Source organism: Mauremys reevesii, linkage group 12 (genome assembly GCF_016161935.1).
Source record: "Mauremys reevesii isolate NIE-2019 linkage group 12, ASM1616193v1, whole genome shotgun sequence".
In the NCBI taxonomy this organism is placed as follows: domain Eukaryota; kingdom Metazoa; phylum Chordata; order Testudines; family Geoemydidae; genus Mauremys; species Mauremys reevesii.
The window spans coordinates 392,761-410,015 of NC_052634.1; the positions used below are offsets into that span (position 1 = coordinate 392,761).

Consider the following 17,255-nt stretch of genomic DNA (forward strand, 5'->3'; position numbering starts at 1 on the left):
GCAGAGATGACACCACCTTTTCCCACTCCCTGTATTGACCCTTCTCTTGTCACCATTCTTCTTTCAGCAGCCCTTTCAAACAAACTAGGGGTAAATGTCCCAAAAGGTGGCAAGGCCAGAAACTCTGAATGGCAAAGGGAGGAACTGGGATAAATGTGCACAAGAAAAGGGTCAGTTCTCAGACTAGAAAATGACAAGAGCTGGAAGTGGAGACAGCGCTGGCTCTGTGTGTGTTGGATGGAAGGTTAGATCTTCAGTGAGCGGCTGGGAATCCCAGATAGTCTCTCTATGCCCAGTGAGGTCGGGGAAGCTCAGCCTGGCCTGTTAACATCGCTGTAGCCAATAATTTTAATCTTTCCCATCTTCGACTCTAGTCTTGTGAGCTCCTGTGGAGTGGCACCCCGGCTGCATGAGACATTACTTAAAGATCTGTCCCTGTTGTATTTGTAACCATGCTAGTGACGACAGTGTTTACATGGTCCCCTCACCCCCATTGGTGATCACAGTAGCCAAGCCATGCTATCAGTGCCCAATGAGTCTAACGCAGCTCTTGGGTGGGAGGAGAATGAACAGTGTTCAGAGCAGTACTATAACTGTTATCTCTCTTGCCATAGTTTTCATTGATGTGTTTCAGTGTGTAGCCAATGAAAATTGGGGATGTGTGTCAGGAAAGGTGGGTTGCCCTAATGTGTGCAGGTAACAATAGTGCGGATGGATTTTTAGGGGAGGCCTTTGTTTTAAAGGGGGTTAAGGAGAAAGTTTTAGCCAGTCAGTACTCCAAGGAGAAACATCCTGAGCACTGTGAATCTGAACATTGAAACTGAGAGAGATCTCTCCTGACTTCCCACCTTTTGCATTTGACCCTAAGACATCTAAGTGTATCCTGTAACTGGCCTGGCCTGGGTGCTGATGGGTTAGTTAATGGTGTCTGAGTGACAGGTACTGCTGCCTACAGAGATCCCTGTCTGCAAAGAGAACATCACCCCCTCTAACAGGTGCTGATATTTTTGCTTATTTCTGGCCTCCTTGCACTTTAGACTCCAGGATCTGACAGTCAGAGACTTAGAGAAGCAGGAGAGGGAAAAGTCAGCCAATAGCCTGGAGGCATTCATCTTTGAGACCCAGGTAAGAGCGATGAAAAGGGTTGAAAGCTTATGAAAAGCAGGTGGGAGAAGTTGTATACTGTCAGGGCTGAGCTGGATGCAGAGGGTTGTATCTGTTTCAAGGTGGGGAGCGGTTGCTTTGAGGAGTTCATCTGTCATCATTTTGAGTGTTCCCTGTCCCACATGGCTTTGGGAGGCTTCAAGACAAATGGGACCAGATTAGGGCTTAGGCAGCATACTAAATCAAATCTCTGCCTGCATAAAAGCTTTGTATATGCTGTCCCTTCCTCTGCCTGTCTCAGCATCACCACGCTCTATCTGGAAAGAAACTCCAATTAGCGAGGGCAGGAGGAAAGCTCTTATTCTACATGTGAGGACTTGTCAGCTTTCCCATCCCACTCTCAGCTGATTGAAGGAGCAGGAGGACAAATTCGGGGGTTGAACTTGCACTCATTAGCACGGAGCAGCCCTGGAATCCTACAGTTGGTTGCAGCTGCATTTTGTCAGGGGGTTGAGAGAGATTCCTTTGCTGTGTGTGCCTTCTCATTAGTCAGCAATTAAGCTGAAGCGACCTTTACTCTTCTCAGGACAAGCTTTACCAGGAGGAATATCAGTTTGTCTCAACGGATGAGCAGAGAGAGGAAATCTCAAGAAAACTGAGTGAAGCTTCCAGTTGGATGGAGGAGGAGGGCTATAGAGCCACGACCAAGGTACTGCTGCATGGAAGTAGGGTGTCAATTTGCACTGAATTGCCAGTAGGTGGCAAATAGACCTAGGCTTCCTTGGTTTCTTTGATGTCCCCAAGTCAGGAAAGGTGAGCTTTGATGTGCTCTGGGACTTGGAAACTCTTCTGTTAATTTGCCCAGCACTGAATTGCACAAGAACTAGCTCTTCCCATCCCTGTTGCTTCAACCTCTTGGAGCACATAAAGCAGTTAACTTCCCATTCTCCATACACAGTGTCTAGTGCTGCAGCTCCTGTTAGTGTACAGGACTTGTGCATCTGATGGGTACAGCAGGCAAAACTCCTGCAGCTCAAGCTTCTGGGATTCACAATACTTCTGGGATTAAAGGTTTGGAGCAGTTTTAGATGTCTGATTAATTCTGTTCCTGTCTGTTTTCTTACACTTGCAGGAACTGAAAGAGAAGCTGTCTGAACTGAAGAAACTCTGCAGGAGCCTTTTCTTCCGTGTGGAAGAAAGAAGGAAATGGCCAGACCGCCTGAATGCCCTCGAAAATCTCCTCAATCACTCCAACCTCTTCCTCAAGTAAGAGCGAGACCCTGAGAAGATCTGAAGTTGTGGGTGGTGCAAAAAAGTGCTGCATGTGTTTCATCCACTACTTAAAATGAAATCTGGCCTGCTAGCTGCTAAACCCATAGAGGGAACAAGGCTGGTATGTGGCTTCTTCTAGAGCCTGAGAAGAATTTTAGGGAGTGTGTTAATAGAAACGCTCAAAGCCCATACTGTATGATATCCCATGCATACTGCAAAGTGCACCCATTCTCAGAAGGGTCAAGACTGTCTTTCCACCCCCATACAACCATCCTAGCAAACCCACTCGTGGGCCAATCCCATGGTAAATTTTGGTCACCGCTAAATGTGATTGGGAATGGAATACAAAACCCCCAATCACCTGAAATACCTGGGTCTTCTACTGTTCACTTTCCTTGGACAGAAGTTCATGTATATGTGAAAAGCAGTAAGGTCCAAAAACATGAGTCAGTTTGTGTAATGACTCATAGAAATTTCAAATACCATTGATGCAAATGTTAACCCTGAACAACTATTGGAGCAAAAATAATTATTTGTCTTTCAGGGGAGCACGAATGATTCCAGAGGCTGATCAGATATTCACAGAGGTGGAGCTGAGTACCCTAGAGAAAGCAATCAATGAAACTGTGGTAAGTGAAGGGGCTGGGGAGCCCATTCAGGATGTGTTGTTGGATAATGTGATCCATGCCACGGCTAATGGGTTGACTTTCACTTGGGAATAGGGAGCAGAGGATGTACAGCCTCTCCTCACATTAGGGAAAACCTTTCTCTGTTTTAATACTCCCTGCTACCAAACTTGATTGCATATTGCTTTGGAAAAATGTAGCGACTGGAGATACAGCTGGTTCATGTGCAATATGGGAGGCTAGTGCCTTCCCGGTAATAAGTATTTGCACGGTTTTAAGAGCAGCCAATGGCACTCTTGTTCTCTGGCCTTATAGAACTAAGAGGCTGGAGGATGTTGGGGTGGAAGCCTTGTTGACCACAGGCAATTAGAGTGCCCAGGTGCTGTGTCTGGGATTGTGTGTTTTTAAAAGCAGTAACTCATCTAACCAGGAAATAGCAGCATATTCATGGGGAGAGATTGACCCTGGGCTTTCCTTGCAGACTTGGAAAAACGAGACACTGGCAGAACAGAATAAACTTCCTCCCACTGAGAAGCCCACCCTGCTGTCCAAGGACATAGAGCTGAAGATAGCAGCCCTGGACAGGGAGGTGCAGTATCTACTGAACAAGGCTAAGTTTGCAAAACCCAGACCCAAGAAGGAAAAGAACACCACAAAAACTGATTCAGGCAAGAATGCCACAGCTCCCCCTGACAGCGAGAAGGTTATCCCTCCCAAGGAGGAGAAAGGAGAAGGTGAGGCACACTCAGGACAGGCAAGTGCTCATGTGAGCATCTGATATTATAGAACCACCAGGTGTAATGTTCTCTCAAAGCTGTCTGCACTGAGGAAAAGGAGATTGTAATGAGAGAAATCTTTGATAAAAGTGGAAAAGCTGCTGATCCTCCTAATAAGGGAATTACTGGAGAAAGCTTCGTGCAATATAGCGTGCTCCAAGTGCTACTTCTGTATCTTCTTCCATTGACATTTGTTTGACCAGGTGTCCAGGTTTTATAAAGCTCATGGGAGGGAAAGGGTCTGCCTCTGTGGCTTAAATAGAGACTGGAGAAGAGACCACCTTCAGCATCAGTTTGGTCTCTGCTCCCCACTAAGCGGCACAGCCTTCTAAGAGGTGACACCTTGCTCTGGATACCTGCTGATTGTCTCTGCTACCTGAGTGGTAGCCAGCTGATTTCAGAGATTTCCTAGGTTACATCATTAGGAATGCTAGGATTTACAGCTGTCCCATCTCTCAAGGTAGGTGAGGTCTTGAGTGCCCAGTCCCTTTATAAAGATCAAACCACTCTGTCTGTGGACAAAGCTCCTCTATGCTAGCCCTGGTTCCTTTAGCAGGATATCTTAGTCAGGCTCCAGCCCGTGGGATGGCTTTCCTGCACAACTCTCAGGCCTCAGCCTGGGCCTTATCTTCTTCCAGTGGCTGTTGGCAAGCTCAGAACAGCACCCCCCACCCCCATGCACTATTTTGACTGCTCCAGAGTTGCCTCTCGCTGCTCTTCATCCCTGCTGAACTCTTCCCTTACGGCTTGCTGCCTGATGCTTCCTCTGCTTTGCTGGGGTACTTCTGTGTTTTCTCAAAGTGCTCCTATTGACTACCCTTACTGACCATCGCATTGGCTTTCCCAGGATCAGTTATGAGAAATGAGTAATCTTCTAGTGATGGGCTGCAATTGGTTCACTTACAATCCACATTGGCAAACTTTTTTTTCCTGTCCAGTGTTTGATCTGTACATTTGATCTTCTATACCAGAGCTAGGGGAGGTGTTGGGCTTGACATACTTGTTTGACCACTTGTTGCACATCTCTCCCCCATAATACAGATCAACCTGAAGATGTCAGTCCAGTCAGGGAACCTCCCATAGTCGAGGAAGCAACACTAGGTGATCAGTCTGGACCGGACACAGGTAGGGATTCATTTGTGTAAGAAAATAGAACTCAGTGACCATGGATGTCTGTAGCCCACTGTTTGAAAATCTCTCTCCATTTCTGTTTCCCTGCCAATGAACCACGGGGTGAGAAGGAGCCTCTGGCTGCTGAGAAAGTGTCAGTGAATCAAACTTTACAACTGAGAGGGCCAGCTACAGAAAAACGTTTGGGATGGAATGGTAGCTGTGGCCCCTTTAACACTAACGCTAGAACTGAGGAAGGGGAACTGGTGGTAACCCTGTTCACTTGCAATATAGACTCATCTGAAGGGGTCACTAACTGATTTAAAGCCCCGAACTGTCGTCTTAGGGCTATTATGAAGACATGGTTACATCTGCTTTAGAACTTTTGGCGTGTTCCAGCCACTGTTGGAAATGGGACATTGGTTTGATTTGATGTGGCAATTATGTATTTAAAGAATCCCTATTGAGGTTGCGGAGGGAAAAAAACATCCTGATGTGTAGAAAGAATAGTAAATATGTCAGACCAGCTTGGCTTAACAGTGAAATCCTTGCTGATCTTAAACGCAAAAAAGAAGCTTACAAGAAGTGGAAGATTGGACAAATGACCAGAGAGGAGTATAAAAATATTGCTCAAGCATGCAGGAGTGAAATCAGGAAGGCCAAATCACACTTGGAGTTGCAGCTAGCAAGAGATGTTAAGAGTAACAAGAAGGGTTTCTTCAGGTATGTTAGCAACAAGAAGGAAGTCAAGGAAAGTGTGGGCCCCTTACTGAATGAGGGAGGCAATCTAGTGACACAGGATGTGCAAAAAGCGAATGTACTCAATACTTTCTTTGCCTCTGTCTTCATGAACAAGGTCAGCTCTCAGACTGCTGCACTAGACAGCACAGTATGGGGAGGAGGTGACTAGCCCTCTGTGGAGAAAGAAGTGGTTTGGAACTATTTAGAAAAACTGGACAAGCACAAGTCCATGGGGCCGGATGCGCTGCATTCGAGGGGGCTAAAGAAGTTGGCGGATGTGATTGCAGAGCCATTGGCCATTATTTTTGAAAACTCGTGGTGATCGGGGGGAGGTCCCAGATGACTGGAAAAAGGCTAATGTACAGTCAAACCTCGCAATAACGCGCCCCGCCATAACGCGAAATCGCATATAACGCGATCACAGGTTGGCTCCTCTTTAAGGTATAATACAGTACAGTACTGTACCAATGATCCCCAACACCAGGGCAGGGGAGAGAAGCTGCAGCCCCGCACCTGCCGGGGACAGAGAACTCCGGGACTGCGGGCGCTGGTGCTCTCTGTCCCCAGCAGGCGCGGGGCCGCAGCTTCTCTCTGGCTTCAAGAAGAGCCGCGGCTCCCCGCCTGCCGGGGACACAGAACCGGCATCCACAGCCCCGGAGTTCTCTGTCCCTGGCAGGCGGGGAGCCGTGGCTCCTCTACCCTGCTGGGCACTAGGCGGCGTACATCAATGCACTGCATTGGGGACCACTGACACACCCCGCTATACCGCGACCCTGCATTTAACACAATCTAAATTTTTGGACCGCAAACATCGCGTTATAGCGGGGTTTCACTGTAGTTCCCATCTTTAAAAAAAGGGAAGGAGGAGGATCCGGGGAGCTACAGGCCAGTCAGCCTCACCTCAGTCCCTGGAAAACTCATGGAGCAGGAATCAATTCTAAAGCACTTAGAGGAGAGGAAAGTGATCAGGAACAGTCAGCATGGATTCACCAAGGGCAAGTCATGCCTGACTAACCTAATTGCCTTCTATGAGGAGATAACTGGGTCTGTGGATGAGGTGAAAGCAGTAGATGTGTTATTCCTTGACTTTAGCAAACCTTTTGATATGGTTTCCCACAGTATTCTTGCCAGCAAGTTAAAGAATTATGGGCTGGATGAATGGACTGTAAGGTGGATAGAAAGCTGGCTAGATTGTCAGGCTCAACGGGTCGTGATCAATGGCTCCATGTCTAGTTGGCAGCCAGTTTCAAGCAGAGTGCCCTAAGGGTCAGTCCTGGGGCCAATTTTGTTCAATATCTTCATTAACGATCTGGAGGATGGCGTGGACTGCACCCTTAGCAAGTCTGCAGATGACACTAAACTGGGAGGAGTGGTTGATACGCTGGAGGGTAGGGATGGGATACAGAGGGACCTAGACAACTTAGAGGATTGGGCCAAAAGAAACCTGATGATGAGGTTCAACTAAGACAAGTGCAGAGTCCTGCACTTAGGATGGAAGAATCCCATGTAGTTACCAACTAGGGACCAAATGGCTAGGAAGCAGTTCTGCAGAAAAGGACCTAGGGGTTACAGTGGACGAGAAGCTGGAAGTAGGAGTATGCCAGCAGATCAAGAGATGTGATCATTCCCCTCTATTTGACATTGGTGAGGCCTCATCTGGAGTACTGTGTCCAGTTTTGGGCCCCACACTACAAGAAGGATGTGGAAAAATTGGAGCAAGTCCAGCGGGGGGCATCAAAAATTATTAGGGGGCTGGAGCACATGACTTATGAGGAGAGGCTGAGGGAACTGGGATTGTTTAGTCTGCAGAAGAGAAGAATGAGGGGAGATTTGATAGCTGCTTTCAACTACCTGAAAGGGGGTTCCAAAGAGGATGGATCTAGACTGTTCTCAGTGGTACCAGATGACAGAACAAGGAGTAATGGTCTCAAGTTTCAAGGGGGTGCGGGGGTAGGCTGGATATTAGGAAAAACTTTTTCACTAGGAGGGTGGTGAAGCACTGGAATTTGTTACCTAGGGAAGTGGTGGATTCTCCTTTCTTATAGGCTTTTAAGGTCAGGCTTGGCAAAGCCCTGGCTGGGATGATTTAGTTAGGAATTGGTCCTGCTTTGAGCAGAAGGTTGGACTAGATACCACCTGAGGTCCATTCCAACCCTGATAGTCTATAATTCTATGTTCCTGTGCAGTCAGGCTGAGGGACACTATTGTACCTAACTAGGGGACTATTATAGCGGTAGTGTATCCCTGGAACGATCAAAACCAAACTCCTACAACCTGACCCATTGAAATGTTCTCTTGACAGTTTTTGAGTTCCAATGGAAAGTTCCAGGGGACTTTTAAAGCAATTGTTCCCTGCAGCATTTGGAAGTCAAACACTGCAATCCCGTGCTAGTGTGTGAAAACCTGCAAGTGACCATAAACAAGGAAATACATTTTCATTATCCAAACTGAATTAAATGTATACTTGACGCAAATAGTGTAGAGTGTAACAAGTAAATTAAACTCTTAGTAATTGTTCAGCTTGAATGATCAACGGATTGTCTGTAACATGGAAAGGAAATGTATTTTCCAAAAGCAACTTTCAACCTGACAGTGTGACTCTAAATAATATCCATGTGGCAAGATATGTGGCCATGCTGGTTTACCCCCTCCTTAAGATCTCCTTTTTAACCCACACAGCATGGAAGAATCTCTACCTCACCTTGGTATGTCTGCAACTTGCTATTTTTGTTCCTGTCCTCACCAGTGTCACCACCTATCAAATAGAATTTTTGGGCTAATCAAGGGCCTGATTCTGCAAACACTTACACATATGAGTAAAGCCACTTATGTGCATCAGTGTTTTAAGAATCAGGCCTTGGTGTCTAATCATGCCACTTGTAGTAGCTACAATCTAATACTACTGCCCAAGCATACCTCCACAACTCTACAATCCCCTGTTCTGAGTGTGTTGAAGTATTTTAATGTTTATATTATAGTAGCATCCAAAAAACACATTGTACAGCATGCCTGTCACTTTATAATCATAATTTCACTTTTTTGTTTCTGTTTATTACATAGAACCTGAGAGTGAGAAGAAGCCAGAAGCTAGAGACGAGAGCAGGACGAATGATGAGTTATAACATCCCTTGAAATTTCTTCTAGCATCACATCTATTTATTTAACAGGTTTTTTTATAATGGACCCATTTAGTTTCATGTTAAATGGAACATGACAAACAGGCTGACAAAATGCAATAGAGATGTACATTTTTTTTTTTTTCTCCTGGGAATTTCACTGTTAATTTTAGTGAGTGAGTTTTGTTTTTTGTCTGTCTTTTCATGTGTTTAAAGATGACCATGTGCTCACTGAAGACTCTGAGTTCCAGTATAGTCCAATTGAAGTCACCAGAAGTGGCTTTTGTTTTTGTAAATTTAAACAGTGAAAAAAGCCTGTAAGATTTAGGAAATTTGGCAGGAACGCTCTGGGCCGTGCCTCATCTGGTGAGGATGAAGGTGTTAAAGTATCCCAGAAACATGTCACGGAGCTCTTTGCAAGAGGTACTGAATTAGGGAAATAGGATGCTGTGGCCAACAGGAAGTATATTCTCATTTTGATGCATGGGGAAGTGAAATAGAATTTGGTGGGGAAGGACACCATGCCTTAGGATGAGGATTTCTGTTCGTTTTTCATTAGACTAGTGCTGCGAAAGCCATCTCTTTGCCCTTAGTTCTGTGTCAGGCAGAATTTAGCATCAGGGAATAGGGACCTAAAGGAAGATGTTGGGATTTAGTTCAAAGTTTAAATATAAAATAAAAGGACCACAAATTGCTATTTGGAACACTAAAGATATGAAAGAGTATTTGATGGTGAATCTCTGACTGCAACCAGAACAGCAAATGGGAATAGGTTTTAGATGAGGAGGCACAGAATGATGAAAACTGGAAAATCTATTCTTGTTAGCCTTCTCCCCCAGTGTCTTGTGAAATCAGACTGGCTTTGTTGTGAAACCTCTTGTCTTCAGTGATGGTCTCATATCTTTTTGGAAACATTCATGCTGCTAAAACACATCAGTGAGATCCTGACCTACTTCATATGCAAGCCCTTGTGAATGTGCATCTTGCATTGGTCTCCATTGACCTATTCAACCAAAATAAAAAAATACTCTTCCTGACATTCTCTTTAAAATGCTTTTGTCTGTTTTGGAAATTGGCTTAAGGAATTCCTTAAACTTTCTCTGACTTTTTTACATTACAGTTCAGAGCTCTAGTCCCTCCCAACACTGCCCAGCAGCAGCTATATGTTTTTGAAGATCACAGTGCTATCAGTGAATCAGTCAGGGCGCCTTTCTCAGCTTTTCCAAGCCCAAACAGAACTTCCACTAACCATTCAGATTTGTGGATTTTTAGCGTAGCTTTTCCTCTCTTATGGTGCAATCTCTCACTCAAGAGCAGATAAGCAGAGGAAACACATTTGTCTCAAGGGTTTTGCACCCTATTACTGGTGTTGCAAATCAGCGTGAACAGGCTTCCTCCTGAGTCTTCTCATGCATCTAGACAGCACGAAGTACAGATAACTGGACCTTCCAATGCTCCCTGCCCAGGGCCACTCCCAGGATGAACTCTGTTCTTATAAGTAATCCCATTTGCACAATTAAATTTGGTTTTGCTGTGTTCTGAAGACTTATTTTCCTCTACTGTAACCAAATTCCTCCTTCTCCGTAATCAACCCAGGCTCCTCTCAAAAGCTAGGACCCACTTCTCTTTTCTTAGAGGGACTGCAATTTTCCTATCCTCCTATCTTAAACTGTGTCATACTGCTCTTCTATCCAGGAGAGGTGTCTGTGCCATCACCAATACCATCTTTCATAGCATCTACACAGCAAGCTAGTGTGTGGAAACAAAACTCCTCCAACTTCTTGGCGCACCAAAGAGCGAGCCAGAAACTTCTCCATAACAGAGATCTGTGGAGTTCAGACACCACTAGACAGCCTTTTAGCCTATCCCTTCTATCTCTGATCATGTACTCCCTTGACTCCCAGTAACATGCTGCATTCAGTTCCATCTCATAACATTGAGTCAAACTGCACTGGCTCCCTGAGAATGTCACTGCAGACAGGAGACTGCTGCAGTGGGAAGTTAAACTTAATTATCTACGTTGGTTAATAGCACTTGAATACCGAAGTTTTCCTTTCGAAGAGCAATCATGCTGCAGTTGAAATAAGTGTAGCTAGGGTGTGGTTATGGATGTTTGTGGCCCTTCTGTGGTCCTTGCATCAAAAGACATCAAATCTTCCTTTGGATGGAATCTCATCCCATCAAGCTGCATATATAATGACCTCTGCAGTCTGATCCTTGGTAGCAGGCTTCTGGTCTCATTAATGTTGGCCCTCAATGGTGGTGGTAGGGAAGTTTTGTGGATACTATTCTGAATTGCTGGAAGTCCATGTATATTAGTGTTGTCTGCAAATGTCTTCTGACAGTCTTTCACCCTGTGCCTGGAGTCAGCCCTTCATAACAGGGATGAATAAACCAATAACTGCTCTGGATGCCCATTACAATGTAATATTATTTTACCCTTGACGTTGCATTTCCCTGTTATTTCTTAACTGTTTACATTTGTGTGGTGATTGTCAAAAATGCCTCTTGTTTGTAAAGACAGTAGCTGAGCTTTCTGCTTCTGCCGTTGAGCATGATGGCCCAAGAATAGGTTAAATTCACCTTTTGGCAGGTAGGGAGTGGAGTTGTAGTGGGATTTGCAGCACATTTTACAAGTCAGTTATGATCAGACTTGAGCTGCAGGATTCATGCTGCTGTGCCCGCAGCAGTGTACACTCAGTGATGGGGGATAACAGCAGGGTAGTTACAGTATGGAAGACTAATCTGATGGAAATGTGCCTTTTGGGTGAACAGATGACAGTATGGGCCAAAAAAGGTCATGTTCTTCCCTCAGATACATGTTTGCCTGAGAAGAATGTGACCTTCTGTGGTACAGCTTGTTTGCCCATCTTCTAACCCTGACTTTCTAAGAACAGTTAAAAACAGAAACATCAAGTGAAGTAAAAACTGATGGATTCACATGCTCAATGCTGCAGTTCTTATGAAGTTAAATCTCCTGTGGAGTGACACATGTATAGGCTGCAAGACCAGAAAGCTTGTTTGGATGGGAGAAAAGACAGTTTAGAAAAAAACATTTTTAATTAGAGATTTATCTCATCACCCTCTTCCTCCTCCACTAGAATTGCACACACTGTAGACATGATTAGGGCAGCAATTTTTTTGCATGCTTGGTCTTGTCTTTGTTAAATTGTGTGGTTTATTGATTGAAATTGTTAGATGTGCAGAATTGAAAAGATTAAACACAAACAACGAGGCATTTAGTTTTGCAAATCTCAGTGTTGACCAGAATGTGCATTCTACTGTGACTCTTGAAAAACCAGCCTGAATCACATGCAAAGTTTTAAATATTCAACATTCCTGGAAACTTTTTTTAAGGTGTTCCCCTCCTCAAAGGTGGGGTGGCTGGCCTTAGCCCTGATTCCTCTTATGGCAGTGAAGATTGTCTCTCCTTTTTCACCTTCACTGGTGTGAACTACCTAAAACAGAACCAAGCCCAACCCAGATGATATTTTGGGTTCATATCAAGTACTGCTACACCATACCCCCGTCTGTTCAAAGATTTGCAGCGTTGTGTATGTGTGGAATTCTTTTATTTTTCTTTGCCACATTGGTGGACACTCAGCCCTAAAGTCCTAATTTTCCTTTCTATTAGCATTTCAGGTACTTGTTTGTACTGAAGTTTTGGTCAGTTTTATTAACTTTTTTTTTTTTTTACATGGGAGGGAAGGGGCAAACTAATCCAGTTGAAATGTACTTGCTCCATTGTTAAGAAATGGTTTCAATAAAAGACTTGCTTTTCTACAATCATCTTTTTACATCTCAAGTTGAAAACAGTATGAACTCTGGGTATACCATTTTAATCCATATTGCCAATTGCTGTCTGTTGGAAATCTCGGCACTGCCTTTGATTTGGTACTGAACGTCTAAGCTCCAGCATGGTGTGCCATACTGCCAGAGTTCCAACCTTTTGGCCAAGACATGACTGGGTTTCACCATCTGTGGCCGCCAAAGGTCCCATAACACTTTTTGAGAGTTAAAATTTAATTCTGACCTCAGGTCAAATCCTAGCATGGGTGACTGATCTCCCTACATTTTTTCTGCAATTTCAGTTGAATTAATTAGGACCACATACAGAATTTTATTTGACCAAGTGTAGCTGAAAGTCCTGTTAAGGTTGGGTGACTCCTGCTTTACAAATGAGAGCATACGAGCTAGGGCTCTTGGATACTTGGATGAGGGGCATATTAGAATTTCATGGGTGCAATTATAGTCCATTTAAACTATATTGCTTTTGGGTTATAGGAGTGTGGTGACTGTCACCATGACGGTGTTAAAGGCTAGGATACCTGTAACAGGTCTTCTCTATATATTCAAATTTGTTCCAGTTTAATTTTAAATTGGTTTAAAAACTAATTTAGTTAAGTGCAAAATCCTCTGTGAACACTTGGTTAGAAATCTAATTAGTCTTTGAATTAAAATAAAACGGGATAAGAATTAGATTTAAACCTGTTCTGTCCATTTAAGGGTGTTCACATAGGGTTTTGCACCAGTTGAATGAGTTTAAAAATCATATCTTCAATTTAAACTAGTGCTACTTTGCATATAAACAAAGCTTGACCATCTTCCCCCCCACCCAATGCCCCAGTGTAACTTGATTCAAAGGCTCATAGCCTCTTCTAGATTAAAACTGCACCAGGTGGTGATGTGAAGAGTTAAACAAGTGCTTCACTGAAACTTTTGTGGCTGCTCTGATTTCTGCACCAAGTTTTGCTTTTACACTGTTTTGGGGTTAGGGCTCAGAACTGGTGCTTGGTCCTGTTTAATGTCCAGCTTTGCCATAAAATTTCAGTGTGAGCTTAAGCATGTTATTTACTGTGTGCTTCAGTTTACCATCTGTTAAATGGGGATAATGCTTCCTTACCCCACATGGTGTTAAGGATAAATTAATCTGGGTCAAGTACTGGGCTACTACTGTGATGGGGACTATATCAATACAGTATGAGAGGGGTAGCCATGTTAGTCTGGATCTGTAAAAGCAGCAAAGAGTCCTGTGGCACCTTGTAGACTAAAACGTTTTGGAGCATAAGCTTTCATGGGTGAATACCCACTTCATCCGACAAAGTGGGTATTCACCCACAAAAGCTCATGCTCCAAAACGTCTGTTAGTCTATAAGGTGCCACAGGATTCTTTGCTGCTCTATCAATACTGGTGTATGTAGGCCTTGGTACAAAGATTAATTCCTGTTGCAGCAGTGTAAAATTTATAGTCACTGGGTGCCTATCCCTACCCTCACCCCCCAGGTATTCCATACTTTTCCTCATCCTATTTTCAAATTAGAATCTTTGAGTGTTAGGTTTGTTAATCCTGCAGCTGTTGGGGTTTTTTTTGGTGGTAACAGCTCTAAGCTCTAGCTGTGGACCAGGAATACATTATGCTACAGCATGACTGAGGGACTGGGCCAGCTGACGGACAGTGTTTCTGGCCTGGATGACTTCACACAAACCCATGAGTACCACATGTGGCCTGGCTATGACTACGTGGGGTGGCGCAATGAGAGCACCACTGGGGGCTACATTTAAATCATGTTTGAATTTGATCAGATCAGAAACTTCACCACCATGAAGGTCTGTGGCTTCAGGGGCACCTTTCTTGGTAACATCAGTGAGGGCTTATTGTGGCCTTGTCTCAGAACGTGTGCCTGGGTGAAGAAGGCATGTTTTAGAAAGGGACTAGGGCTCTGACTTTGTCATGTGCCTCTCAAAATGCTAATGCAAGGCCTTAGGGTCTAGGACACAGTCTGCCCTGCATTGGGAAGGGGGGCTTTGTCAAGAATAGCGAACATGAGTGATGCAAAGCTACACTGCTCACTCAGCTGCACCATGCCTCCTCAGCCCTAGCCACTAGCCCCTGCTCTGCTGCCTGACTTACTATCCCTGCCTGTGGGTGACTAATGGGCCACTTCTGTCTGTAATCACTATGTTTCTATGAGCTGTCAGCTAGTGACTGGAATGAGACCAAAGACTCACTCCATTTGTGACCTCAGACAGTGGCAAGTTTCCTATGATGAAATGCTAAGGAAATGTCCCCCAACCCCTTCTCCTGGGACCCCTTGACAACCTAGGCTTCTAGGTGAGGGTGCCACCAAGGGCGTGATGAGCACAGTGTTCCCTGTGTGACTATCTCAGCGTCTCCGATTCCTATTGAGTTGCCCTGGGCTGCAGGTGCTGCCAGCCTGTGCTGGTGTCAAGCTCACCTGGGACTCTGTTGCTGCCATGCAGGTGCACTGCAACATGTTTGCCAAGGGGGTGAAGATATTCAAGGAAATTCAGTGCTATTTCCGCTCCGATGCCAATGAGTGGGAGCCCAACACCATCTTCTCGATGCTGGTGCTGGATGATGTCAACCCCAGTGTGCAGTTCATCACTGTGCCCTTGCTTTATTGCATGGCCAGCGCCATCAAGTGCCAGTATTACTTTGCTTACACCTGGATGATGTTCAGTGAGATCACTTTCCAGTCAGGTACTGGCAAAGGGCGGGAGGATTGGGTCCTGGAAGCCACAGCATCTGTGTCAGGGAGCAAGGGAGGCATAGGTCCAGGGAGTGCCAAGTGCCAGACTGGCTCACACCTCAGATGCTTGTAACCTAGTCTCCTGTACCTGACAGCAACAGCTGCTGCAGGGGAGGGTATGAGAACTCTGAAGTAACTGATGTGGGATAATCTGCACCTACATTAAGGCTCATTGTGATCACTAACAGACAGGCTTAATCCCAGAAGCAGGAGGTTCAGTGTCCCTTCCCAAATGTTTATTATTAATTATGGTAACTCTGGATATTTTTGATAGCCATATAAATATCCAGTCCCTTTTTTAAATCTTGTTAAATTCTTGGCCCCAATGATTTCCTGTGGCAGTGAGTTCCACAGTCTAATCACGTGTTGTGTGGAGGGGAAAAAGTAAGTACCTTTTATTGACTTGGAATGTCTCATCTTTCAATTCCAGGGAATGTCCACTTGTTCCTGTGTTACAAGGCACTGAGAAGAGTAGTCCCCTATTTATCCATGAAAAATGGGTACTGAGGCTACTGTGGTACCAATAGCAATAGCATTCGTCCTGTGGAGGAGCAGGGTTGTGAGAATAGAGCAGCAGTGTGCAATGGGAACGTTCTCCTGCACACTGCTCCTAATGATGGATTTGTGCTTGGAGGCTTTAGAATTCAGACTTGGCTGAGTTGTGGTAACCTGGGCTGGAAAGGACTAGGAACATTTGCAGGGCCAGGTAGAGTTGAGCAGGTGCTCTGTGACAAATTAAGTGCCACAGAGGAACAATCCATTCTGCCCTCACACGAGCTATGACAGACATGTGAGGGTCACTGACTCATCCTCAATTCTGTTTCTTAGATGCAGCCATGTACAACAACTCCCCCCCTCCTCCCTCTCCTGTAGCACACACACGCGTACGGTGTAGTGTAATGTGCAGTGAACACTTGTGCTTAAGAGAGCTGGGTCCATCAGGTCAGCAGAGCAGCACATTTCTGAGAGGGAAGGAGGAAGGACTGGAAAAAATACCTCATATATACTGCATACAACACCCACATGCTAGAATAATAAAGGCAGGGCCACCACCAGTCCAGTCAGAGTGAGACTGCTGCTGCCAGATGACCAGAGGATGATCCATGGTGGTGAAGTTGATGACATGATGATATGGGCAATAACCTCTCATGTGATTATCCGTGATGCCTGCTGTGCTGCTGTCAATGTGATTTTATTGGGGATTGGATTGGTCCTGCTTTGAGCAGGGGGTTGGACTAAAGATACCTCCTGAGGTCCCTTCCACCCCTGATATTCTATACCACCTGCTGTACAAACACAAAACTATGCCACTGGCAACTGATAATGGAGGTCCCCTTGTTTAGGAAGTTTTGCATTCTCAGAGCTTGCTTCTCTCCTGGAGTAGGAAGATGTACTGTACATTACCCATACTTGTGCTGTCTGACAGACAGGGGGACCAGATGTCCCGCTTTTGAGTCTCTCTTATATAGGCTCCTATTACCCCCCACGCCCCCCGCCCCGATTTTCACACTTGCTGTCTGGTCAGGGATGAGGGCAGCAGCAGGCCCAGCCCCGTGTCAGGGGTGCAAAGCAGCTGCTTGAGAGGACAGGTTTGGACAGGGCCAGCGCTCGCGGCACGGTGCCTGACTCCGGACAGAGCCGCTTCCTACCTGCTGTAAGGAGGGGGCGAGGGCCGCGCTCAGCCCGGCGCTGCGGGGCCGGAAGGTCTTTCGCACACAGACCTGAAGAGCGGCCGGGCCGGGACGGGACGGGCCTGGCCCTACCTCAGCTTCCACCGGCGCGGGGCGGGGGCCGGGCAGGCGCCGTCCCTGCGGCTGGGCTCTGCCAGGCGGCGCGCGCTCCGGGTACCGCCGCCCCGGCTACTTGCCGCGAGCCTGAAGGAGCCGCGCGCTGCTGTGACGTAGACTGCGGCACAATTCTCCCTCAATACCCGCCCACGACGGGGGAGGTGCGGCGTCC

The 17,255-nt window shown here is 45.7% G+C and overlaps 1 protein-coding gene across 2 annotated transcripts in view; it reads left to right on the forward strand.

Moving 5' to 3' along the window:
* HYOU1 (hypoxia up-regulated 1) overlaps window positions 1-11,983 on the forward strand; it is a 31,838-nt gene extending 19,855 nt beyond the window's left edge. For both annotated transcript variants that reach the window (XM_039496498.1, XM_039496499.1), the window contains exons 19-25: window positions 1,038-1,125; window positions 1,691-1,813; window positions 2,237-2,370; window positions 2,921-3,005; window positions 3,484-3,736; window positions 4,820-4,903; window positions 8,690-11,983. In XM_039496498.1, the coding sequence (XP_039352432.1) occupies window positions 1,038-1,125; window positions 1,691-1,813; window positions 2,237-2,370; window positions 2,921-3,005; window positions 3,484-3,736; window positions 4,820-4,903; window positions 8,690-8,751 (829 nt within the window). In that variant the 3' untranslated portion in view covers window positions 8,752-11,983. The remainder of the gene's footprint in view (window positions 1-1,037; window positions 1,126-1,690; window positions 1,814-2,236; window positions 2,371-2,920; window positions 3,006-3,483; window positions 3,737-4,819; window positions 4,904-8,689) is intronic.
* Window positions 11,984-17,255: the final 5,272 nt, after the last annotated feature.